This window comes from Acinonyx jubatus, chromosome D2, assembly GCF_027475565.1.
Source record: "Acinonyx jubatus isolate Ajub_Pintada_27869175 chromosome D2, VMU_Ajub_asm_v1.0, whole genome shotgun sequence".
Classification (NCBI taxonomy): domain Eukaryota; kingdom Metazoa; phylum Chordata; class Mammalia; order Carnivora; family Felidae; genus Acinonyx; species Acinonyx jubatus.
Window position 1 is genome coordinate 36,742,318 of NC_069393.1, and position 23,030 is coordinate 36,765,347.

Here is a 23,030-nt window from a genome sequence, read left to right on the forward strand (position 1 = left end):
CCACTAGGCTTGTCTTGACATGAGCTGACAAACTTCCTGCCCTGCAGATCACCTTGAGATCTCAGCATTCCATCCCACAGAAGTGTCTCTCTTTGAGTTGCTGGCAAAATCCAGACGGCGGTGGTGAGCACACAAGCAGCAGCATCCCAAGTCCTCCGATCACATTTCCGTCAGACGGCGAGGACCTCGTGTACGGAATGCACCGCTGCCACATGCCCCGACTGGTGGCCCCAACCCCCCCGCCCCTGGGCCCATTCTAGGCCTTGTGTGCTGACTCCCCCAGAAGGGGCTCCGGTAAGTTCCCAGGGGGGCTGAGAGTCACTCTGACCCAGAGATCGCATTACTCTTCCTGGCCAACTTCATCTAATGGCAGCAATATTGTTCTCTCCCCACACAGCTAACTTGGTACTGGATGCCAGGTGTTTTCAACACTGAACACTATATTCTTTCAAGATCTCTCTGTCGGGGATAAAAACAGAAAAGCAAGGAAATTATTAAACTACAAGTCAGGGCACGGCTTCCTTTGGTGGAAAAGGCAGAGAATTTGACCATGTTGGGCCTAAGAGGCCTTCTGAAGGATTGGTAGTGTTGTGTTCCCTGAAGAGAAACACCCTGCCCATTTTATTGTTGTTTAGGCTGTACGATTACATTGTACACACTATTCTATATGTAGGATACACTTCACAGTTGAAATATTTATAGATAGATAGATAGATAGATAGATAGATAGATAGATAGATGCATAATTGCAAAGAGAACATCAAGGGGAGCCATCAAAGGGCCAGAGACTAATTCGGGCAGGTACGCGAGCCGGTGAGGATATAAACAGACGAAACAAGGTCAATGAAACGTGCAAGTTCGAACACCAGTGGCAGGGGGCAGTGCCACCGCAGGCCCTGTGAGAGGATCAGCCCTCTGACGCCAGCCACACGCTCCCCGGTGGCATAGGCTTGCTCTGAGGCCCGCCCTGCACGTCCTTATATTTCTCTCCATCCTTGGTATCTGATCCAGGTGGCCCTCTGCCCTGTCCATCTAAGGCGGGCAGCAGGTTGGTTTCCTTGCACCAAACCCTTTGTTCCAGCCAAGGAGAGGTCCGAGACTCTGGGGCGGAGCCTGGCTCCTAGCCCAGACCCTGTCAGTTTCCACTCATAAGCACGAGATGTCGAGCAGCTCCTCTGACCTCCGAAAAGGCTACCCGGAGCTGGGGTTCTGCTGAAGCCCCATTTCCCACACCTACCCCGGATGTCAGCACGGGAAGGGTCTTAGAGATGATGTAGCCTGCATTGTCTTCAAAGGCCCAGGTGCTGAGGCCACGAGTGTGATGCATCCAAGGCCTCACGGCTGGACGAAAGTCAGCTCTGCCTTTCCGGAAGGATCTGAGCCTGCACGAGACAGACACCTGCTTGGGGCAGAGCCCCATCTGCCTCTGCAGCCCTCCTCGCTGCCCCAGTCTCGGCATGGCTTAGAGACGAGCACGAATTCCCTCAGTGGTACTTTGTAGCATCCAGAAGCAAGCGCTCTGGGATCTCAGCAACTCAGCGGGCCTCCACTGTTAAAAGCCATAGTAGTTTTTTTCCTTGTAATCGTAACAGAAAACCAAGTTTCCTATAGGAGATTTGGAAAATACAGATACGTCTAAAAGACCCACTGCTAAAACAAGTGGCCGTTGCCCCCATTTGCCAGGTGGGTGACAAAATCTGTGCAGCCGCTGCCGCTCTCACCCTGGCTCCGGGCAGCCCGGTGGCTGGGTGCACATGGACAAAAAGAGGAGGCCCTCTGGGCCCCGGCCAGCCGCACCAGCCCCCCACCCCCACACCTCAGCTGCCACAGTCCACACAGCCCTGTGACTCTCGTGGCCACCGGTGAGGCCAAGACTGCAGGTCCACGATGGAACTTCACCCAGCAAGAAAGGACCAAGGAGATACTAAATCGGCCCCCACTGGCCAGGTCACCGCAGCTGCATGGTGACCTGCAGGCCTCCGGGCAAAAAGAGCAGAGGAGAAGGACTCTGCTCTGACCCAGACCTCAGCGCATCTAATGAGGCCAGTCCGGGCTTCCTGCCACCCCAAAACTCCAGAGAGCCCTACGTGGTACTGCAATGCTGGGTCCTATCACAGTGCAGCCCCCACACCAGGCGCGGCCTTCTTTAGCCCCGGGCCTGACCTGGGCCTCCTCCCCTTACTGAGGACATTAGGGGATCTCCATGTCCTTCAAATCTCCTTTGCTCTTCACAGCTCTGAATATAAGCAGCTGAGGGTGCAGGCAGCAGGTCAAAGGGGCTCCTGAGTATCACAGGCGCTGGAGAGAACCTCGCACACCAGACAATTCCGGCTACATGCAGAGAGCCGAAGGATGGGGAACAGACGGAAAACCAATTTAAAAAACAGGTATCTTCATTTCAACAAGTTACGGAAATTGACCTTTATTTATTGTACTAAAGTCTGTGTAACTTTTGATACAAAGTAAGGTTTTAGTACAGAAAATCCCAGTCTGTCAGAACAGTACCTGTGCACACTACCATCACAGTCCCACTCGGGCCGCAACCCAGAGAGACGGCCAGAGGGCACCAGGTGGGACCGCAGACGGCCCACCGTCTGTCTTGGTTGTCTGAGCTAGAAGACGACGCGTACCTGTGAAACAAAGGGCAGCACTGAGGACTGACACATGTCTCTTTTTGAACAACTGTGCAAGAAAATATATCCCTTTTTTTTAAAAAAATGTCAGTTTGGCTAATCTACAATCTAGTGTCTAGAATTACAAAGAATAAAATGAAATCAAAGATTTCTTGCTAGTAAAATGAAATGTTAGGAATAGTATTAAAATATAGGTCCTACCCCAGTGACACTTCCACGGAGCCCAGTACAGTACCTATTATTAACAGGACGCACAGTTTAAGGAGGAACCACATCAAATCTTCAGCCGGAGATATCCAGCATCAGAAGTGCAAAAAAAAAAAAAAAGAAAAAAAAAAGAAAAAGAAAGAAAAGAAGAAAACCCAACCAAAACAAAACCCCCAACAAAGACGTTCTTGTGGGGTCGTGTTTATGCTGGAAGCACGGTCACCGGGACTAAGAAGGTCCTCAGCCGCTCTCTAGATGTCTGACAGTGAGGACACTCGGCATTAAGCTTCCCCTAAGCGCTCTGGGTTCAAAGTCTGAAACACGAGTGTCTTCACATCAGAGACAGCTGATGTACCTGCCCCAGCCCCCAGCGTTTAAGAGTTACCCTGCAAAAATTGCACTGATAAAGCGGTCATTATTTACAGAAGCTGAAGAGGTCCCAGTAGCACGCGCCAGCCCTCGGTTAACTAACACCCTGCCCAGAACTACGGTGTGGTGGTGACCCCAGGTAGAATGCGGACGCAACAATCACAGATGGAGAAGAAATGAGAGAACACGGAAGGTAGGACAGAAAGCCCAAGCAATGAGGGTGCAGGAAGCCTACGTGGTCTTCCTGGCGCAGGAAGGGAGAACACAGCTGCTGGTGACTCGGCCCTACAAAGGCACTGGTCCTGCCACAAGAGCGGCTAAGCCTGTGCAGTCACCGTGTCCCTTCCAGGAGAGGTGCCACCGTGGAGTGGGAAGTTTCTTGAAGCTCTGGTCCCACCGACAGGAACCTCCCAGAGCAAAGTGGGCCCCAGCGAGGTTCCAGAGTCATTTTGCTAAAAGCAGGAACAAAACCCAACACCAAAGCAACACGGGGGGTGGCTGACAGAGGGATAGGGCTGGGCACCGACAACATGGAGCCGTTCAAGTAAACATAAGCAACCAATACTTAGAAAAGGCTTGTAAACGTGTGATCTGAAAGGTTGTCTTTGCAGCATCTCTGATCGGCTGGCTAAAGAAAGGGTGGTGTTGAACCCCTCTATCGAAAAGTCTTTTGTGTTTTTTTATTTCGTCTTAAAGCACATGTGTGAGAGGAAGGCAGTCCAATGGCCTGGGCCCGGATCCTGTTCACTTGTGGCCCTGGGTCTACAGAGGAGATGCTTCCGGAGTCCATGTGCACAGGTCCTTCCCCTCCATGTTTATATACAGATAGACGTGTACTTTCAGTCACTGAGAAGGAGCTGGGCCAGACGTTTATGCCGGCAGACAAGCCGCAGCGACTTCCAGCATGGCATTCTTCTACAGCGGGCAGGCTGGAATCCACAGGACTTTGTTTTGTTCTTGATTGACCATTGCCAAGATCTGAGTGCAAATGCTCGACAGGGCTCCTCCCTGGATGACCCCTGCAAGAGAGCCCCCAAACACATCATTGAGTTCAGAGTGAGTGAGACCCCAGGCTTGTGGCAAATAAATACATCTTTTACTCTTTCTGGTTTTCTGCCTGTTTGGAGCTGCTTGGTTTTCTTTCCTCACTCTCTTCCATCAGCAAGAAATTGGGGAAGAGAAAGAAAAGAGTTGAGTGCAAATAACTTTGGTTTTTTTATCTGTCCCTCTGCTCAGCTGTTGAGTAGTAGGATGCTGAAAATGCGGGCTCAGATGAAGGTTGGTGTCAAATTTTGCCAGGCTCAGGGGCGCCTGGGTGGCTCAGTTGGTTAAGCGTCCAACTCTCGGTTTTGGCTCAGGTCAGGATCTCACGGTTTCGTGGGTTCGAGCCCCGCGTTGGGCTCTGCGCTGACAGTGCAGAGCCTGCTTGGGATACTCTCTCTCTCCCTCTCTCTCTGCCCCTCCCCCACTCACGCTCTCTCTCAAAATAAATAAACTTTAAAAAAAATTTTTCTTTTGCCAGGCTTCATGGGCCCCTGTAACAGGGATGACCAGGATCTGCCCACTCACACCAACTGCACACTCTCACCGCATGCCCTGAGTGGGGCTTGCCTAGTCTTGCAATGTGGAGCCTGGCACATGGGAAAGCAGTTTGGGGCTCTCTTGCGATGGTTCAATCAGCAGCAGGATTCTCCAGAAACAAGAATAAGTTTAAGGAGCCGGCGCATCCCCATAGGCCAGTGAAGACTCCCAGGCAAGATGATGATACGTCCCCAGCTATGGCCAGCCCTGCCCTGCAGGCTTTCAACACCAGAGGTCCCGTAGACACTAGCCCAGAGCTCTCAGTGTGCTCCATGGAACAGCACCGGTAGACAAAACGGTCCCCGGCCACTTCCCACAGGTATGGACAGAAATAGACAGGGAGCATTTAGAAACTGCTGTCGAACTGTGACAAGAGTAATTTTATGTCTGTTGAAACTAAGAGAAGAAAGTCAAAGGTTATATTTTGTAAGTTTTGGAGTTTTAAATTTTCATTTCTCTAGTAATTACTAACATATTTGACTAAATACTGGTCTGTGACAGATTGGAGATTGAAACTCCATACACATACATAGAAGCTCCGAGTCTGGTTTTTGAGATCCACTGTTTTGCACAAGAAACACGAAACCAGATCACAACAGTCCCTACAAGTGAATTAAAATCATGGTCCTTGCCTCTGCGAGCCCAGTGTTCATTAACCCCACCACAAACGACTGGCTTCATCAGAGGCTGAAAGCCACAAAGTGAAGTGCTTCTTTCGGTTTGCGGTGCTTCGAAGATCAAAGCTGGTAAGAGTGCAGCTTTTTCTTCGCCAAACCGTACGGCAAGAGTGGAGCGCCCTGGAGGGTGTGAAGGGCAGATGGCCGCAGCCACCAACTAGAATGCTGGAGCTCTACGCTCGGCACCTGTGCTGTGAGATGAACTTGTTGCTGCCTGGGTAAAAGTCCGGGTGGACAAGGCCAGACCACACCTACCTGTGAAGTATCTACTGTACTCCTGTTCGATCTTCTGAGCCGTCTCGAACTGCTCTTTGGAATGCCTCTGAGTCACCTTGTCCTTCAGGTAGATGGGGTCTCTCTGCTCCCTATCAGACATCCAGAGAAGCAGGCTGAGTCTCCTGCCTCCCCGGGCCCTCCGCCTTCCGGTGTAACAGGGCCTCTGTCAACAGGGCCCCATGCGCTCCTCTGGTAAAGCACAGCGACAGCCTGCAGGCCCCATGGAGTGCTCTGGGCAGCAGGGGGGAGGTGGGCGCCCCACTGCAGGCACACAGAGAACAGACACCCCCGCCCCCCAGCTGGTCCCCAGGTGCAGGAACCGGAAGCTTAGAAGCACAGAAAGGCAAAATGGAGGGGAGGGCTTGACGAGCTGTCAGCCCAACCAGTGTGAAAACTAAAGCTCAATGAAAATAAAGGCTCATTCATGACCCAAGCCAGCTCCTAGCAGACCTGGATCCAGCCCAGGTCAGCTAGTCACCGTCTCCCCGTGAGCACCAAGCTGAGAGGCGGAAGGGCAAAGAGGGGTGGGACGCCCAGGAAGCAGAGCAGACAAAGCCGCGCATACTCCGGGAACCGTGGCAGCAACCAGAGAGGGCAAAGGTGCAGTGGGAGGAGGGCTGTGCTTGGTTAACCCTGCCTGACTGAGCGTTGAGACGAGGAGGGTCCCACACACGCTGCCCGTCTCATTCTCCCACGTCCGCCCCCACTGCCTAGCGTTTGAGCCAGTAGCCCCATCCCCAGCAAGGCCCCTGCCGAGCCCCCGCCGAGCTGGGCACCTACTTGATGTGTTTGGCGCTCTTGTAGTGGATGAAGATGACAATGGGGTAGATGTGCATGTGGTGCAGCCGCTCGATGGCATGGGGGGAGATGTCCAGGAGACAGTGCCGGTTCTGAGGGGGGGAGGGGGAAGAGTAAGTGCCCCGGGACAGGCAGGGGGCGGTGGGCTGGGCCTCAGAAACACTGACACCCTTCTGAGGACACCTCCTGCCTTTCTCTGCCACTGCTGGGTCCCACCTCTCCCACACTCCTCTCCCTCACTCCATACACAAACACGAAGGTCTTACCCGTGAACCAGGCAGCATGACCAGTCTTCCACGAAGACCACGTAGGAAAAACCGTGTGGAGCTTTACCCCAGAAAATCTCTCCCCCACAAGCTGTCAACTCTGATGGTGGTCAAGGCTCAGAGCCAGGGTGGAGTGGGGTCTGGACGGCCCACCTCCAAACTTCCTGTCCTTCCTCTGCCCAGATACAGGAAACTTTCTTAAAGCCCACCCCCAGCCGGGTCTCAGAAGCCTCACTTCTGCCAGATTGAGCAAAAGAAGACATGGAGATTCAGCAGGGCCTGCCCCGGGGAAGGGGAGTGCGTGTCTTTGAGTGGCTGTGACTGAAACGTGTCCCCGGATTCCCTGAGCCTGCGGGCAGAGTGTGAGCCAAGGAAAGACCACGGGCCCTCTGCACGTGGCTCTCCCCGATGCCCACAAGCTGCAGAGAGGGAGCCCAACGTCGGCCAGCTTTCCACCTTCCTGGAGCACCCCTAACTGGAGCACATCCACCTCCTTCACTCAGTGAGGAGGACACCAAGGAGTAGCCACACCTTCAACAGCTGCTTTTCCAATATCCCTTCCAGATTTCCCCACTTTTCCTCATGCTGCCTGGCAAACGGACCCCAGTACCTTCAAGAGCCTTAAAGACACACCGAAATGGCTCTTAATCCTTTCAGGGGCAGCGACCCTGATGGAGGCTGGGCGCCCTATCCCCAGAACAAGGCACACGTAAACACGTCTGCACATAAGCAGAGCAGATGCAGGACCCTGCTGTAGAATCCCCCGTGTGGGGCTTTCCTAGAGTTCAAAGCTCCCATCAGATCCCCTCAGAGGGACAGAGGTGACATGTGCGCAGGGACTAGCATCCTGTTGGTGACCGTGGAAGCACACAAAAGCAGTGGGGGCAACCCTCGAGGAGAGCGACTTGGACTAAAGGGACACAGGCAAGTTCACCGAAGGCCCAAGAAACACGCAACGCAGAGATCCAAAAGGGCCAGGCATCCACGCCCAAGTGCTCAAACCCTAACCCTTGGTCTGAGGCAACAGGTACCTTTTCTGTGATCTCCTTTATGGAAGCCACCGTGGTCACATCAAAATGGCCACTCCTCCGCTTATAGTCGACGAACAGGCAGTCTTTGACGCCCCGCTCAATGGCCTGCTGGGAGGCCTTCATCACCTCTGCAAAGCACAGACACGGGAATGAGGATGCCCCCTGGCATGGTGAGCTGTCCCAGCACATTCTGGGCAAGGACACTGTGCAGAAGAGCAGTTCTGCCATCCTTACTTCCAGAGAAAGATCCGGAAGGCACACAGCAATGTGACCCAAGTCAGGAGGACTCAGAAACACCGTGGAACGCAGCCCCAGGGGACAGGTGGACATAGCCCAGTAGGCACAGAGGGTACCCCTTACCAAGGGGGCATCTGCAGAACTTGCCGGGCGCCTCGTTCACCAGCATCTCCTTCACCACGTCCAGTAAGGGCCCCAGAATGAGGACGGGCCTCAGGGAGGTGCAGTCTACTTTCTGGACCCGCTGATAGGCAAGGCTCACCGAATCTGTGGGAGACAGGGGCAGTGTCACAGGCACGCGCCTGGAGCAGAGGGAGGGAGAGAGGCCGGGGACCCACTGCTGCCCTGACCTTTCTCAGCCCAGGCAGCTTTGCCCGCTTCAGTCCACACATCCAGAGCCAGGTGGAGTGAGCAGCTCAGCACGGTTCGCCTGTTCAGTACTGGAGAGTCCCCTTGTCCTGGGCACACCAAGCTCACGGGCAGAATTGAGGGGAAGTCTGTCCCCTCCCTCACCCACACCTCCACACCTCCACATCTCCATACATGAAGATTATCCATGTATATCTACATGGCTTCCTATAGAGCATTTCTCAACCTGGTGACCAGCTGACCTGTTCCGGTCAGCAGGGGAGGGTTTGGTGGCCACAACGACCATCTGGGAACTCCTATGCATTTCTGACTAAAGCCTCTGAGGAGTCCTGGGGCAAAGGAACTCCTCCACGAAAAGATGAACACATCTTCCCTTTTAAAAATCAGAACATTACAGGTAGGGCGAAACAGCTCTGACACCCATTCTCCAGTCCTGGTCCCCGCCAGCCTCCTCATAACCACTATTATGAGCTGGAAGTACATCCTTCCAGATGTTTGTTGTTGTCACATGTTGATTTTTACATACTCAAAAAAGACTAGTAAATATGCTGTGTGTGTGCATGTGCCCAACAAAAATGACACAACACTATAAACATTCTGCACCTCCCTCTTCCAGTCAGTGTTATGTTTCTGGAAGGCATCCCTGTTAATTCATATTGCCCTCCCACATTCCTTCTGAACTTCCCATGCATGGATACACTGCATCTACACCTCCATTTCCCTGTGTATGGACATCAACTCACTATGCCTTCAACTTATTTGAGCAAGAATCATATTCTACCGTAATGACTATGAACATTCCACACAGTGGGATACCAATTTAGAAGATTCCTGTTCCTCCCTGAATAATCTGCTTTGTTGGAAGTCCTCACAATTACAGATTCAGAGAGCTATAGAACATCTCACAAGTCATTAAATCCAACCACAGAAAATATAAAACTCCCTGGGAAGAGAAAAGATACATATAGAGAATCTGGAAGTAACATAATGTAGGCATGTAAATCACTCTAAATCTGGTGTAGATATTTAAAAACGAAAGCATAAAAGTAATTATAAATCTATGCTAGTCTATACACTGATAGAAAAAGAGGTAATAGGTGTCATCAACAACATAAATGGGGTTGGGGTCACAGAGGTGTAACATGGAATTTTTGCAGGAGACTGAAATTAAGTTACTATCAGTTTAAAATGGATTGTTATAACTTTAAGACTTTAAAGGGTTTTATGTAATTTCAATGGTAACCAAAAAGAAAATCTCTTTAAAATATACATGAAGGGAAATGGGAAGGGAATCAAAACCTGTCACTATCAAAAGCAAACAAAAAAACCCGAAACCCACAAAGCATCCAACAGCGGGCAGCAAGGGAGGAAGAGATGGACAAAAACGGTATAAGACACACAGAAAACAATTCAAGTGGGAATAAGTCCTCCCATATCAGTAATTACATGTGAATGGATGGGCTGAATGGATAAATAAATAAGATCCAGCTACATGCAGTTTGGGAGACTCACTTTAGTTCTAAGAATACCCACCGGCTAATAGTGAAAGAACAGAGAAAAGCTATTTCGTGCAATTGAGAATGTAAAGAGAGCAAGGTAGTCATGTTCTAGCAGCCTACACAGACTCTCAGGCAGATGATGTCACAAGAGACAAAGTAGGACATCATATAATGACAAAAGGGTGAATTCTCCAGAAAGATACAACAATTATAAACACACATGCACCTAACATCAGAACTCTCAAATACATGACACAAACATTGACAGAACGGAAGGAAGAACCAGCAACACAATATTCATAGGGACTTCAAAGCCCCACTTTTGTTATGGACAAAACAGCCAGACAGAAAATAAGGAAAGAGCAGCTGAACCACAAAGCACTACATACCACGTGGACCTAACAGACAGGCACAGAACACTCCAACCAGCAACAGCAGAATACACACTCTTCTCAAGTGCACAGGGAGCATTCTCCAGGATAGTCCACAAAATTAATTTAAGAAGACTGAAATTATATAAAATATCTTTTCTGACAATGGAATGAAACTAGAAATCAACAGCAGAAAGAAAAAAAAGGAAAATAGACCCATACTTGGAAATGCAACAAGTCACTCTTAACCCAAGGGTCAAAGAAACAAATCAGAGAGGAATTTAGAAAACTTTGGAGACAAATGAAAACAACACAGCATACCGACGCTTGCAGGATGCAGAAAAGCAGTCCTAAGAGGGAAATCTGTGGTAGTAAATGCTGACATTGAAAAAGAAGAAATCAACAATCCAACTTCACGCTTTGAGGAATCAGGGGGAAAAAAAAAACTAACCCAAATTTAGCAGAAGGAAGGGAAAAATAGAGAGCAGAGATAAATCAGACAACAGAAAACCAGAAAAAAAATCAATGAAACCAAGACTTGGCTTTTTAGTAAGGTCAAGAAAATTGACAAACTTTTAGCTAGAACAATGAAGAACAAAAGGGGGAAGCCTAACATAACTGCAGTAAGTGAAGAAAGGGACATAACTGATTTCACAGAAATAAAAAGGATTATAGAAAACTACTATGAATAATTATATGTAAACAGCCTGGAAGAAATGATAAATTCCCAGAAACATAGAATGTATTATGACTGTGTCATGAAGTAATTTTTAAAAATCTGAACAGAGCTATAACAAGGAGACTGCAAGTAATAGAAAAAACTTCCCAACAAGAAAAAGCCCAGGACAAGATGGCTTCTTTAGCAGAGAATTCTACCAAAATAAAATTTAAAAAATTAGTATCAGTCTCTTCACACTCTTCCAAAAATTGAAGAGGAGGGGGCACTCCCAAACTCATTCCTCGGCACAACAAGAAAACTACAGACCAGTATCCCTGATGAATATAGACACAAAAATCCTCAACAAAATACTACCAGACTGAACTCAACAACACATCAAAAAACACGTCATATGCCACGACCAACTGGGATTTATCCCTGGAATGCAAGGATGGCTCAACATACAAAAATCCATCAATGTCATACACCGTATTAACAAAATGAAGGACAAAAACCACATCACCTCAATTGACACAGAAAAAGCATTCGACAAAACTCAATACCCTCTCATGATAAAAACACTTAACAAACTAGAACAGACAGAAACTACTTCAACATAACAAAAGCCATATGAAAAGTCCATAGCTAACATCATATTCAATGGCAAAAGATGGAAAACTCTCCCTCCAAGAGCAGAAACAAAGGCAAAGATGCCCCCATTTGCCACTACTATCCAACAGGTTTACTGGGAATCCCAGCCAGGGCAATTAAACCAGGAAAGAAAGACAGCATCCACGTTAGAAAACAAGTACTAAAATTATCTGTTCACAGATGACACAAAATTATGCAACAAGTTCTAGAGAATACACACACACACACACACACACACACAACCTGTTACAACTAATGATTTCAGCAGTTTCAGAATACAAAATCAACATACAAAAATCAGTTGCATTTCTATATGCTAACAATGACCATTCTGAAAAAGAAATTAAGAAAACAAACCCGTTTACTAGAGCATCACAAAGGAAAAAATACTTAGGAACCAACCTAACCAAGGAGGTGAAAGACTTGTAAACTACAAACTACACAATATTGCAAAAAGAAATCAAAGAAGATACAAATACATGGAAAGACATCCTATGCTCTGGACTGGAAGACTCAGTATTGTTAAAATGCCCATACTACCTAAATCAATCTACAGATTCAATGCAATCCCTCTGAAAATCCCAATGGCATTTTTTGCAGAAAGAAAAAAAAACAAAACCCTGAAATTCATATGGAATCTCAAGGGACCCTGAATAGCCAAAAGAATCCAAAAAGAACAAAGTTGGAGGCCTCACACTTCCTGATTTCAAAACGTACTAGGAAACAACAGTTATCAGACAGCGTGGTCCTGGCATAAAGACATATATACTGACCAGTGGAAGACAGAGAGAGCCCAAAAATAAACCCTGTATAATGGCCACATGATTTTTGAAAAGAGTGTCAAGATTACACAGTCAGGAAAGGACTTCAACAAATGGTGCTGGGAAAACTGATACCCACATGCAAAAGAATGAGGTTGGACCTTTATCTTACACCATATACAAAAATTAACTCAAAATGAAATAAAGATCCAAACAGAAGACCTAAGATCATAAAACTCTGGGAAGAAAACAGAGAACAACCTTCATGACATTGGTGTGGGCAATGATTTCTTTTTATTATTATTTAAGAGAGAGAGCACAGGCAAGAGTGGGGGGCAGGGTGGCAGAGAGAGAGAGAGAGAGAGAGAGAGCGCGCGCGCGCTAGAGACAGAGAATCTTAAGCAGGCTCCACACTCAACACAAAGCCCAAAGCAGGGCTCAATCTCACAACCGTGAGATCACGACCTGAGCTGAAATCAAGAGTCAGATGTTGATGGACTACTACTTGGTAATGAGAAAGAATGAAATCTGGCCATTTGTAGCTACGTGGATGGAACTGGAAGGTATTATGCTAAGTGAAATAAGTCAGGCAGAGAAAAATAGTTACCATATGTTTTCACTCATATGCAGATCCTGAGAAACTTAACAGACAACCATGGGGGTGGGGGGGAGGGAGGAAAAAAGAGTTGCAGAGAGGGAGGGAGGCAAACCATAAGAGACTTAAATACTGAGAACAAACTGAAGGTTGATGGGGGGTGGGGGAGAGGGGAAAGTGGGTGATGGGCATTGAGGAGGGCACCTGTTGGGATGAGCACTGGGTGTTGTATGGAAACCAATCTGACAATAAATTATATTAAAAAAAAAAAAAAAAAAAGAGTCAGATGTTTAACCAACTGAGCCACCCAGGCACCCTGGGCAATGATTTCTTGAACAGAACAAAAAGCACAGGCAATGAAAGCAAAACAGACAAATGGGACTACATCAGATTTTAAAACTTCTGAGCATCAAAGCAAATAATAGAGTGAAAAGGCAACCTCTGAAATGGGAGATAATATCTGCAAAACATACATCTGATGCTAACATCCGGAATTGATTTTCGAGGGTTTATTTAAATTTCAGTTAGTTGGGGCACCTGGTTGGCTCAGTTGGTTGAGCATCTGACTCTGGCTCAGGTCATGATCTCACGGTTTTTGAGTTTGAGTCCTGCATCAGTCTCTGTGCTGACAGCTCAGAGCCTGGAGCCTGCTTCGGATTCTGTGTCACCCTCTCTCTCAGCCCCCTGCTCCTTCTCTCTCTCTCAAAAATAAATAAATATTAAAAAAAAATTCCAGTTAGTTAATATACAATGTGATATTAGTTTCAGGAATCAAATTTAGTGATTCAACACTTACATAGAACACCTGATGTTCACCACAATAGGTGCCCTCCTTAATACCCATCACCTATTTCACCCATGCCACACCCATCTCCACTCTGGTAACCCTCAGTCTGTTCTGTATAGTTAAGAGACTGTTTTTTGGTTTGCCTCTCTTTTTTCCCTATGATCATTTATTTTGTTTCTTAAATTCCACATAGTGAAATAATATGGCACACTTAGCTTTCTCTGACTGATTTATTTGGCTTAGCATTATACTCTCTAGCTCCATCCATGTTGAGGCAAACAGCAAGAGTTCATTCTTTTTGATGGCTGAGTAATATTCCATTGTACATATATACCACATCTTCTTTATCCCTTCATCAGTTGGTGAACACTTGGGCTGTTTCTATAATTTGGCTATTGTTGATAATGCTGCTATAAACATCAAGGTCCCTTTTAATTAGTATTTTTGTATCCTTTCGGTAAATACCCAGTGGTGCAACTGATGGATCACAGGGTAGTTCTATTTTTATAAAGAATTTCTACAACCCACAACAAAAAGACATGTAATTTTTAAAAACAGGCTAAGGATTAGAACGGACAATTCTCCAAAGAAGATATACAAATGGCCAACAAGTTTATTTTTTTAAAAAAATGCTCTACATCACTAATGATAAGAGAAATGCAAATCAAAAACTACCCTCAGATACGACCTTTACACCCATTAGGATGGCCACATGAAAAGAACAGAAAATAACAAGTTGGCGAGAATGCAGATAAATCAGAACCCTTCTGCACTGTTGGTGGAAATGTAAAATAGTGCAGCCATTATGGAAAACAGTATGGAGGACCTTCAAGAAAATTAAAAATAGAGGGGCGCCTGGGTGGCTCAGTCGGTTGGGCATCCGACTTTGGCTCAGGTCATGATCTCACGGTCCGTGGGTTCAAGCCCCGTGTCGGGCTCTGTGCGGACAGCTCAGAGCCTGGAGCCTGCTTCGGATTCTGTGTCTCCCTCTCTCTCTGACCCTCCCCCGTTCATGCTCTGTCTCTCTCTGTCTCAAAAATAAACAAACATTTAAAAAAAAAAATAGAAACCATACGATAAAGCAATCCCACTTCCAGTAATATAGCCAAAAGAATTCAAAGCAGAGATATTAGCACACCCATGTTCACCCAGCCTTCTTCATAATAGCCAAGAGGCAGAAGGAACCCAAATTCACTGCAAGATGAATAAAGGAAATGGGGTAGGTATACACAATGGAATACTATGTAGCCTTCAACAAACAAACAAACAAACAAACAAAAAGAAATCCATAGAAATCCTGTCATACTACAACATGGATGAGACTGCAGGATATTTGCTAAGCAATTAAGCCCATCATAAAAAGCCAAATGTTGTATGATTCCACTCATATGAAATGTCTCAAGTAATCAAAATCATAGAAACAGAAGTAGAAGATGATGTGGGTGTCAAGGTGGGGAATGGGGGGGGGGGAGGGAAAATTAGTGTTCGGTGGGTACAGTTTCAGTACGGCCCGATAAAAAATTCTAGAGGTCTTGGGCACAACGGTGCAAATACACTTAACACTACTCAACTGTACCATACTTACAACTGTTAAGATGGTAAATTTAAAGTTATGTGGATTACTGAGCAAGAAAAAGGTCTGCTGAAAACATCCAGGCTCTCCAGGCTGAAGCACGGAGACAAAAAAAGAGATGGAAAGGCATATAAAACATAAGGGACATCGCCAAACAACTGACGTACAGGAGAGAGACGAACAGCACAGAAGGAGCGTACGAGAAACACTGGACCGTCCTTTTCCAAAACCGACGAAAACGTCCGGCCTCAGATTCCGGAAGCGCTAAGAACCACCCACCGCCACCACCGAAGCCCCAGCCGAGTAGACATAAAACCACACCTCGTACCTCGTCGTAGGACTGCTGAGAAACACAGACAAGGAAGATCTTCAAGACAGCCGGGGGGATGGAGAAGGGTCAGACACACGTTACCTTCCGCACTGCGAACAACGTGAAAGATGACTTCTCACTGGAAACGACGTGGGGGGAGGCTGCAACGCGCCCCCTAGAGCAAGTCTCCCCCAGCGCCGGAACCTGGGACTGTTCCCTTACAGAGAGAAGAGTAACTGAGTGAAGCATCTTCGGCGGAGGCGCTCATCCTGGATCGCCCGGGCCCTGAGCGCAATCACGTGGGCCCTTGTGAGCGACAGAGGGAGTTCTGAGACAGACAAACATGGAGAAGGTGAAGGAACACGGAGCAGAGAGATGTGAAGATGCTGGTGATGTGGCCACACGTGTAGGCACGCTGGCAGCCACCAGAAGCTGTAAGAAACAGATTCTCCCCTAGAGCCCTGGAGGGAGTGTGGGCCTGCCGTGCCTTTTTTTTTTTTTTGGACCCAAAGGTAGATTTTGGACTTCTAGCTCCCAGGACTGTGAGAGAATAAACGTACATTGTGTTAGCCACAACACCTGTGATACTTGCTACCGCAGCCTTAGGAAATGAATGCCCCATGAAAGCCAGAAGACCGTATCTTGAAAACGCAGAAATAAAACACTGCCCGTTTAAACTTCCATATCCGTTTGCATATCCATATCCAAAATATCCATATCCATTTTTCACTCCATTTGGAGTGAAAGTCTCCAAAGATGATGGGAAAACACATAAGCAAACAGGGAGAGAATGTGTCGCCCAGGATCCTGCATGACAGGAAGTGCTAAAGGTCACCCCACAGCAACAACAAAACAGCCACTATGTGAGGTGAAGTAACACGTTAACTCACCTTGCTGTGGTACTGTGGTACCTACTGCGCGACACACGTAAGAAATCATCACGTTGTGGACCTTAAACCCACACAGGGTTACATGTCGACTCTATCTCAAGAAAGCAGGGAAACAAGAGACGCTAAAGGGAGCTGCTCGGCGGGAAGGAGGGAGCATGCGCGGGGGGCAGAGCTGCAGGCAGGCGTGAAGAGCAGGAGGCAGGGCACGTACAAGTGAATGACTGGCGTGCACACCAACGATACAGTCTCCGGCTCAAAATACACGTCGAATGAAAGTGGTAACGGGAATGGCGGGGAGGAGGTACTTGGAAGTCAGAGGGTTCCCGTGTTTTAGAATTTTTAGGGAAATGGCCAGAGTGATGACTTATGTTGGTGCTGAGGCAGACACGTACGCCGTGAGGCCTCCTGCAACCCCCCAAGGAACAAACAAAATCAATTAGGAAAACGAACAGACGGACTGGGGGACACAGAATAATGAAAATACTTGATGCAGCCAAAAAAAAAAAAAGGTAAGCAAGGAAACAAAAGAAACATAAAACAGGCAGAACCACATAAAACAAATGGTAAGAAAGTAAAAGTAAATCCAAACCTACCAGTATATTTAATGGGGTAATTAAATACTCTGATCAGATGATAAAGATTGCCACAAGTATGCTCACTCAGACTGTGAAAGCTCATGTGGTACACTGTTCTGTAAATGTATGTGCACTTTCTTTACATATATGATATTTCAAAAAATGAAAAAAGACAAATTGGCACAGCGGGTTTAAAAAAAAAACAAAAAAACAAAAAACCCTAGGGGTGCCTAAGTGGTTCACTTGGCTAAGCATTTGACTTTGGCTCAGGTCATGATCTCGCGGTCTCTGAGTTTGAGCCCCGCGTCAGGCTCTATGCTGACAGCTCAGAGCCTGGAGCGTGCTTCGGATTCTGTGTCGCCCTCTCTCTCTGCCCCTCCCCGCTCATGGTCTGTCTCTCTCTCTCAAAAATATGTAAACATTAAAAAACAAAACAAAAAACAAAAAAAACAAAAACACCCTACAACCTGCTTACAGGAGACATTTACATATAAAGCTACGGAACAGTTTAAAGGAGAGGGACAGGAAAGGTGAACTATGCAAAAACTAACAAAAAGAAAATGGGTGTCACAATTCAGACAAAACAGACTCTAAGGCAAGAAACATTAATAGAGATGAAGATTATTTCATAATGAACAAAAGGGTCAATTTACCAAGGAAGGATCATAAATCAAAAGGTGTGTGTGCCTAAACACAATTTCCAAATATGTAACGTAAAAACCCCGAAGAACCAAACGAAGAATGGACAAATTTCTATTCTTCAAAGACGTCCCCAGGACACGCATGGAAGACACCAGAGATGGTGTCTATGGGAAAAGGGGAAGGGGAATGTGAAACTAAAGATCAAAAAAATGAAAGGGGAAAAAAACAAAAAAACTAAAGAACAAAACCTTGCTTTAAGACATCAACAGATTTTTCTGTAAAGATCAACAAAACCAAGCAAAGGTTTTTGGCAAAAGGTTCATGCACCTAAAGATAGTCTTTCTTACATTTTACATTTAAACACGTAAACATCAGGGCGCCTGGATGACTCAGTTGGTTAATCGCTTGACTTTGGCTCAGGTCATGATCTCGCAGTTTGTGTTCAGGCCCCGCATCGGGCTCTGTGCTGACAGTGCAGTGCCTGAAGCCTGCTTCAGATTGTGTGTGTGTGTCTCTCTCTCTCTGCCCCTCCCCTGCTCACACTGTCTCTCTGTCTCTCTCTCAAAAGTAAATAAATATTAAAAAAATAAAAATAAAAGAATAAATAAAAGAATAAAATAAAAGAATAGAATAGAGTAGAATAGAGTAGAATAGAAAAGACTACACAGAAAGATCCATTCTTAGCTCCAGGACACAGAAAAACAGATGTGGCCCACTGGCTGGGGTTTGCCAACCCTGTCCTGACGGGGAGAGATAGAGACCATGAACAAGGGTGGGATTCACTCAACCCCCTGTGCCTAAGGCCTTAATTTTAAAAATAAAAAAGGGAGGAGGGGAGGAAGGCAGGGAAGGAAGAAACCAGCTATCCTACTGGCTGCTGCTCAGTGCCACCTTCACTGCCTGCCTGCCCATGAGGGCGACATTCTAGGACACTGGACACACACCCGGGTCCCAGGAGCGGCATTCACAAGGGCCTCCTGCTTTCCAGGACAAGTGCACCCTTTCCACAAGGGCAATCTGCCAGGGGATGTCTGACGCTCCCAAATATGCAACTCCAGCCCTGGCTGGGTGCCTGGTCCTGGAAAGATCTTGTAAGAATCATCAATGCACACAGGAGTGAAGCCAGAAAAGGCCAAAGATCCACAGAGACTGGTGGCTCTCGGTTACCACCAAACAGCCTATGATAACCCCAAAACAAACCAGGAGCAACGCATCGAGCAGAGGCTGCTTCCGCCCATCCAATGCCTATCCTTCCTCTCTTCCTTACTAGGTACCGAGGCCGGCACAGTGCCAGCTAAGACCCTGCTTTTTCAGGGTCTCTTGCCGATGCAAGTAGCCAATGAGATGTGAGCAGAAGTCACCAGTTGGGACTTCCAGGTAAGCCGTTTAAAGAGGCGCACACGGCTGCAGCACACTCTCGCCCCATCCTCCTTCCTGCTGCCTGGACACGGATGTGACGGCTGGAGCTGCAATGTCACACAGAGGGCAGGCCCTGGGGACAGCAGCGCCGCCACCCCAACCCAGACAACTGCTTCTGCATGAGAGCAGAGCAAGCCTCTATCTTGTCTAAGTCACTGTCACTGCTGTGCGGTTTCTGCGGTCAATGGCAAACCTAATTCTGAGCAAGTGTGCTCAGCCTTGCCTTCAAAGAGTGGAATGGTGTCGTTGGAAAAGGTGTCCAAGGCCAGGAGGTCCTTCCCATCTTTGGACCCGCTGCGTTTGTGCTTATGTTTCCTCCGGAAGAAGGATCTGCGAGCAGCTGCCGACAGCGTCTTTGTGGCGTTGTTGTCGTCTTTGACTTCAGACATGCTGAGTCTCCTGGAGAATTCTTGGTCCATCCTGTGGTCACAGGGAACAGTGGTGCTGGGAAGGGCCTAAGGACCACCGCCCGCCCATCCTGCCCTGCCCGTGCAGAGGGTGCGAGCCAGGACTCCAGGCTCCTCCAACACTCCTCTCCAGGTTCCTTGGCCACATCACCCACCCATGCCACCAAGGACCCCTTGGGACCACTGATGTGGGGGCGACACACACCCCAGTGCTGGGGGAGCTCTCAGAGAGGGACAACTGCTACACTCAGGTGAGTGTCAAAAGGAGCTGCTAGGACAGCCCTCCCTTGGTGACAGGACAAGTTACACTTCCTGCTGAAAAAAGGAATGAGACACGCACGCACACCGCAACATGAAAGCACCTTGAAAATGGTATGCTAAGTGCAAGCAAGCACCCAGTCTCGGAAGACCACACTCGCATGAAAGTCCACAACAGGGAACTCAACAGGGGCAGGAAGCACAGTCATGGCCGCCTCGGGTAGCGGGGGCAGGAGGCAGCTAATAGCTAACGGGGACAGGGCTGCTTCTGAGGTGATGGGAAGGCTCTAAAATGGATGGTGGGGACAGTGGCACATGGCTGTGAATACACTGAAAGCCACTGAACCCGTACACTTGGGGTGAACTGCACGGTGGATGAATACATCTCAATAAATCGGTTAAAAATAAAAAAGTTATGTCTCCTGAGTTGCCACCATGCTTCCGTATAGCAGTGACTTACAAACATTGAATTCTGCTAGGAGCAGCTTTTTGGACAAGCGGTGTGGGCAAAACATACAGACCAGAGCCAGGGTGCACGGCGGAATGCGTCCCAATCCTGTGGGACAGCCCCAGGTTGGGACCCACCCTACCCCCAAGCCCAGACACGAACACTTACACGTATTTGCTGGGGATCTGCCCGCGCTGGATCTTCTGGGCATTCTCGTCCAGCTGCCAGGCCATCCAGGACCCGAATGTGCCCTGAGGCAAAGTGTCGTCAACGTAGAGGATGTCATCTTTCTTAAAGCTCAGCTCGTGCTCCACCTCGGCCAGCCGGTCGTAGAGGGCCCTGGACCAGGTGACAGAAGGACCGGGATCAGAAGCTGCTGGCTACTGGAGGACTGACCAGCCACACAACTTGGCAGCCAGTCTCCTGGGACAGTCCCCTGCTCTAAGCTTTCCCCAGGCCACGATCAGGACCCACCTCTCCCCTTCCTGGTGGCAGTTCCCAAAGGAGGGAGCCCCGGCTTTACACAACAGGACAAAGTCACCTTGCCTCCCTGAGACAGGGGGCTCCCTGGGGACAAGGGCTGCCTCACATCCATCAGAGAAAGATCTTGTTGCCAAGGACCAAAACAATATCGCCCCTTCCAAATGGAAGGACTTTCTTCCCTGAGTCAAGGTCAATGGTTCCTATAGAATGGAAACTCCTCAGGATGGAAATGTCATCTCCCACCAAGGAAGATGTCCTAGAGACAGAGACCTGTACCTTATGGTACACAGTTAGTTGATCGGCATTTTTATTCATTGTGGCTTCAGAACTTAAAGAACATGAAGGAACTGTGAGCCCCTTCTAGACAACACCTGCTGTCTGAGCCACACACAAGTCATAAAGCACTTTGGGCACACACTGCAGATGAATCTGCAGACTTGGGTTGGGGGGGAGGGCAGGAGAAGAGTGCAGCCCACTGGAAAATGGGGTTCCGTGGCCTCAAAATTTCCCAGGCCCCAAGCCCTAGGGAGCCTGTGTGGTCCTGCAAACCCTCAGGCATTTTCCTAAGTCATAAGCATCTCACCGTGAACTTGTGGTTTGGGACCCAAGCAACAAGGACCCTGGTCCCACCCTCTGTGTTTCAGAGACACTCATCAGGACCAGTCTCCTCAGGAAGCCCCGCCCCTGGCCCTGAATCCCCAGAAGCCCTGGCCCCTGGTACCTGATGTAGAAGCTGTCACCAGGCAGGCTCTTCACCTTGGTGAACTCCTCAGGGCGGTACTGCACCTTGAGACGGACACCGTCCTTGGGCTTCAGCATCTCCACGTAGACCTCCTCCACCGTCTTGCCACGCATGTCCAGACTGCCGTACTGCCCAAGGACAGGGAATTGAGGTCAGAGGACAGGGGCCAGGGCGGCCTGGGTACCCATGAGTGGGCAGTTGTGGGACAAGGCAGAGATTTAAGATCCCCTCAACTGGGAATCTGCCTGCCTCACCTCTGCAGGTAAGGCCTAGTCCTCTGCCCAGAGGCAGTCTGGACCTGCCAGTCCTCTGCCAGTGTCCGCCCTGCCCTCAACAGCTTCTCCCAGGAGAGACCCTGTGCCAGTTCCCCAGCAAGTAAGGGTTACAAAACATGGCACTTTATCTCACTCGTGCTACTTGTGTCTTTGAACACCTATGAGCCCTCTCCCCCATCAAAGGGGAGACCCAGCCAGAGGGAGAAGACACTCCATCAGACCACAGTCCTGCTGCTCACACAGCAGAGCATCCTGCCTCCTGCTTCCCTCCCGACACCAGCGCCCAAGCCAGGGCCCTGCCCACATCCCTGTGACCCACCCCGAGGATCCTCAAAGCATTCAACAGGGGGCACCAGACAAGAAGCTGTGCTCTCTGCCTCCTGGGCCACTTGAGATCACAAGAGTCCAGAGGTGTGGGCAGAGAAGGGCGGGCCTGCTGCTCGGCAGCCCAGAACTCACCTCAAGGATGAGGTCTCCTGGCACAAGGCCATCGGGGCCCTTGGCAGGACTATCATCCTCCACCTCAGCCACAAACACCCCGTGCAGGTTCCCTCCACATAAATGCACGCCAAGCTCCAGCTGGGACTTTTTGATGAAGACAAGTCTCGGCTCTGGGGTCTTCTTGTTGGCTTCTCCCACCATCCTTTTGGTTAGGAAAATAAAGTTCCTCAATCGCACACGGCGGGGAGCAGGGCATGAACGACCAAACAGGCTAATGACTGGACAGTTTTCCGCTCACTCCATGAGGTTTCAGAACCACTGGGAGCTGACAGGTGGTCCCATCTGGGTTCTGGTTCTAGTGACTTGGTTTACAGGCCAGCTGCTGGGGTTTGTAGAGGTGAAAACGTGGCCCCACTTGAGAAAACGAGCTGGGGATCCAGTAGAAATCAACACCCCTACTTCTTGGCCCAGCTGCCAGCCGAGCGCCATAGGCAGCGTCTCTCCCCACCTGGACGGCACGTGTTCTCCTGACCTTGTTCTGCCAGAACTGAGAGCCGGTCTCATGGTTCAGGGCACAAAACAAACCATTCACCAATGTTTACTGAGCAGCTTCTATGGCCCAGAGACCATGCTAAACCATGAAGAGAGGGCCCCTTGCCATCAAGGAACTCACAATGTAGGAGGGAGACTGAGTGCCAGCAAACTGAGTGGAGGCAACACGACAGTGCCTGTCACCGATGAGGGGGCCCCAGGGGACAGGCCAGCTGTGATTACTGCAGACAGGTTCCAGCGAGATGGACC

The 23,030-nt window shown here is 48.7% G+C and overlaps 1 protein-coding gene across 5 annotated transcripts in view; it reads right to left on the reverse strand.

Annotated features, from left to right (window-relative positions):
* Nucleotides 1–2,392: 2,392 nt before the first annotated feature.
* The window catches only part of DLG5 (discs large MAGUK scaffold protein 5), a 126,602-nt gene continuing 105,964 nt past the window's right edge, over nt 2,393–23,030 (reverse strand). For all 5 annotated transcript variants that reach the window (XM_027062400.2, XM_053207720.1, XM_053207718.1 and 2 more), the window contains 9 exons: nt 22,248–22,431; nt 21,493–21,641; nt 20,457–20,627; nt 19,399–19,595; nt 8,199–8,342; nt 7,839–7,966; nt 6,524–6,633; nt 5,723–5,832; nt 2,393–4,228 (listed from right to left, as the gene is read on the reverse strand). In XM_027062400.2, the coding sequence (XP_026918201.1) occupies nt 4,125–4,228; nt 5,723–5,832; nt 6,524–6,633; nt 7,839–7,966; nt 8,199–8,342; nt 19,399–19,595; nt 20,457–20,627; nt 21,493–21,641; nt 22,248–22,431 (1,297 nt within the window). In that variant the 3' untranslated portion in view covers nt 2,393–4,124. The remainder of the gene's footprint in view (nt 4,229–5,722; nt 5,833–6,523; nt 6,634–7,838; nt 7,967–8,198; nt 8,343–19,398; nt 19,596–20,456; nt 20,628–21,492; nt 21,642–22,247; nt 22,432–23,030) is intronic.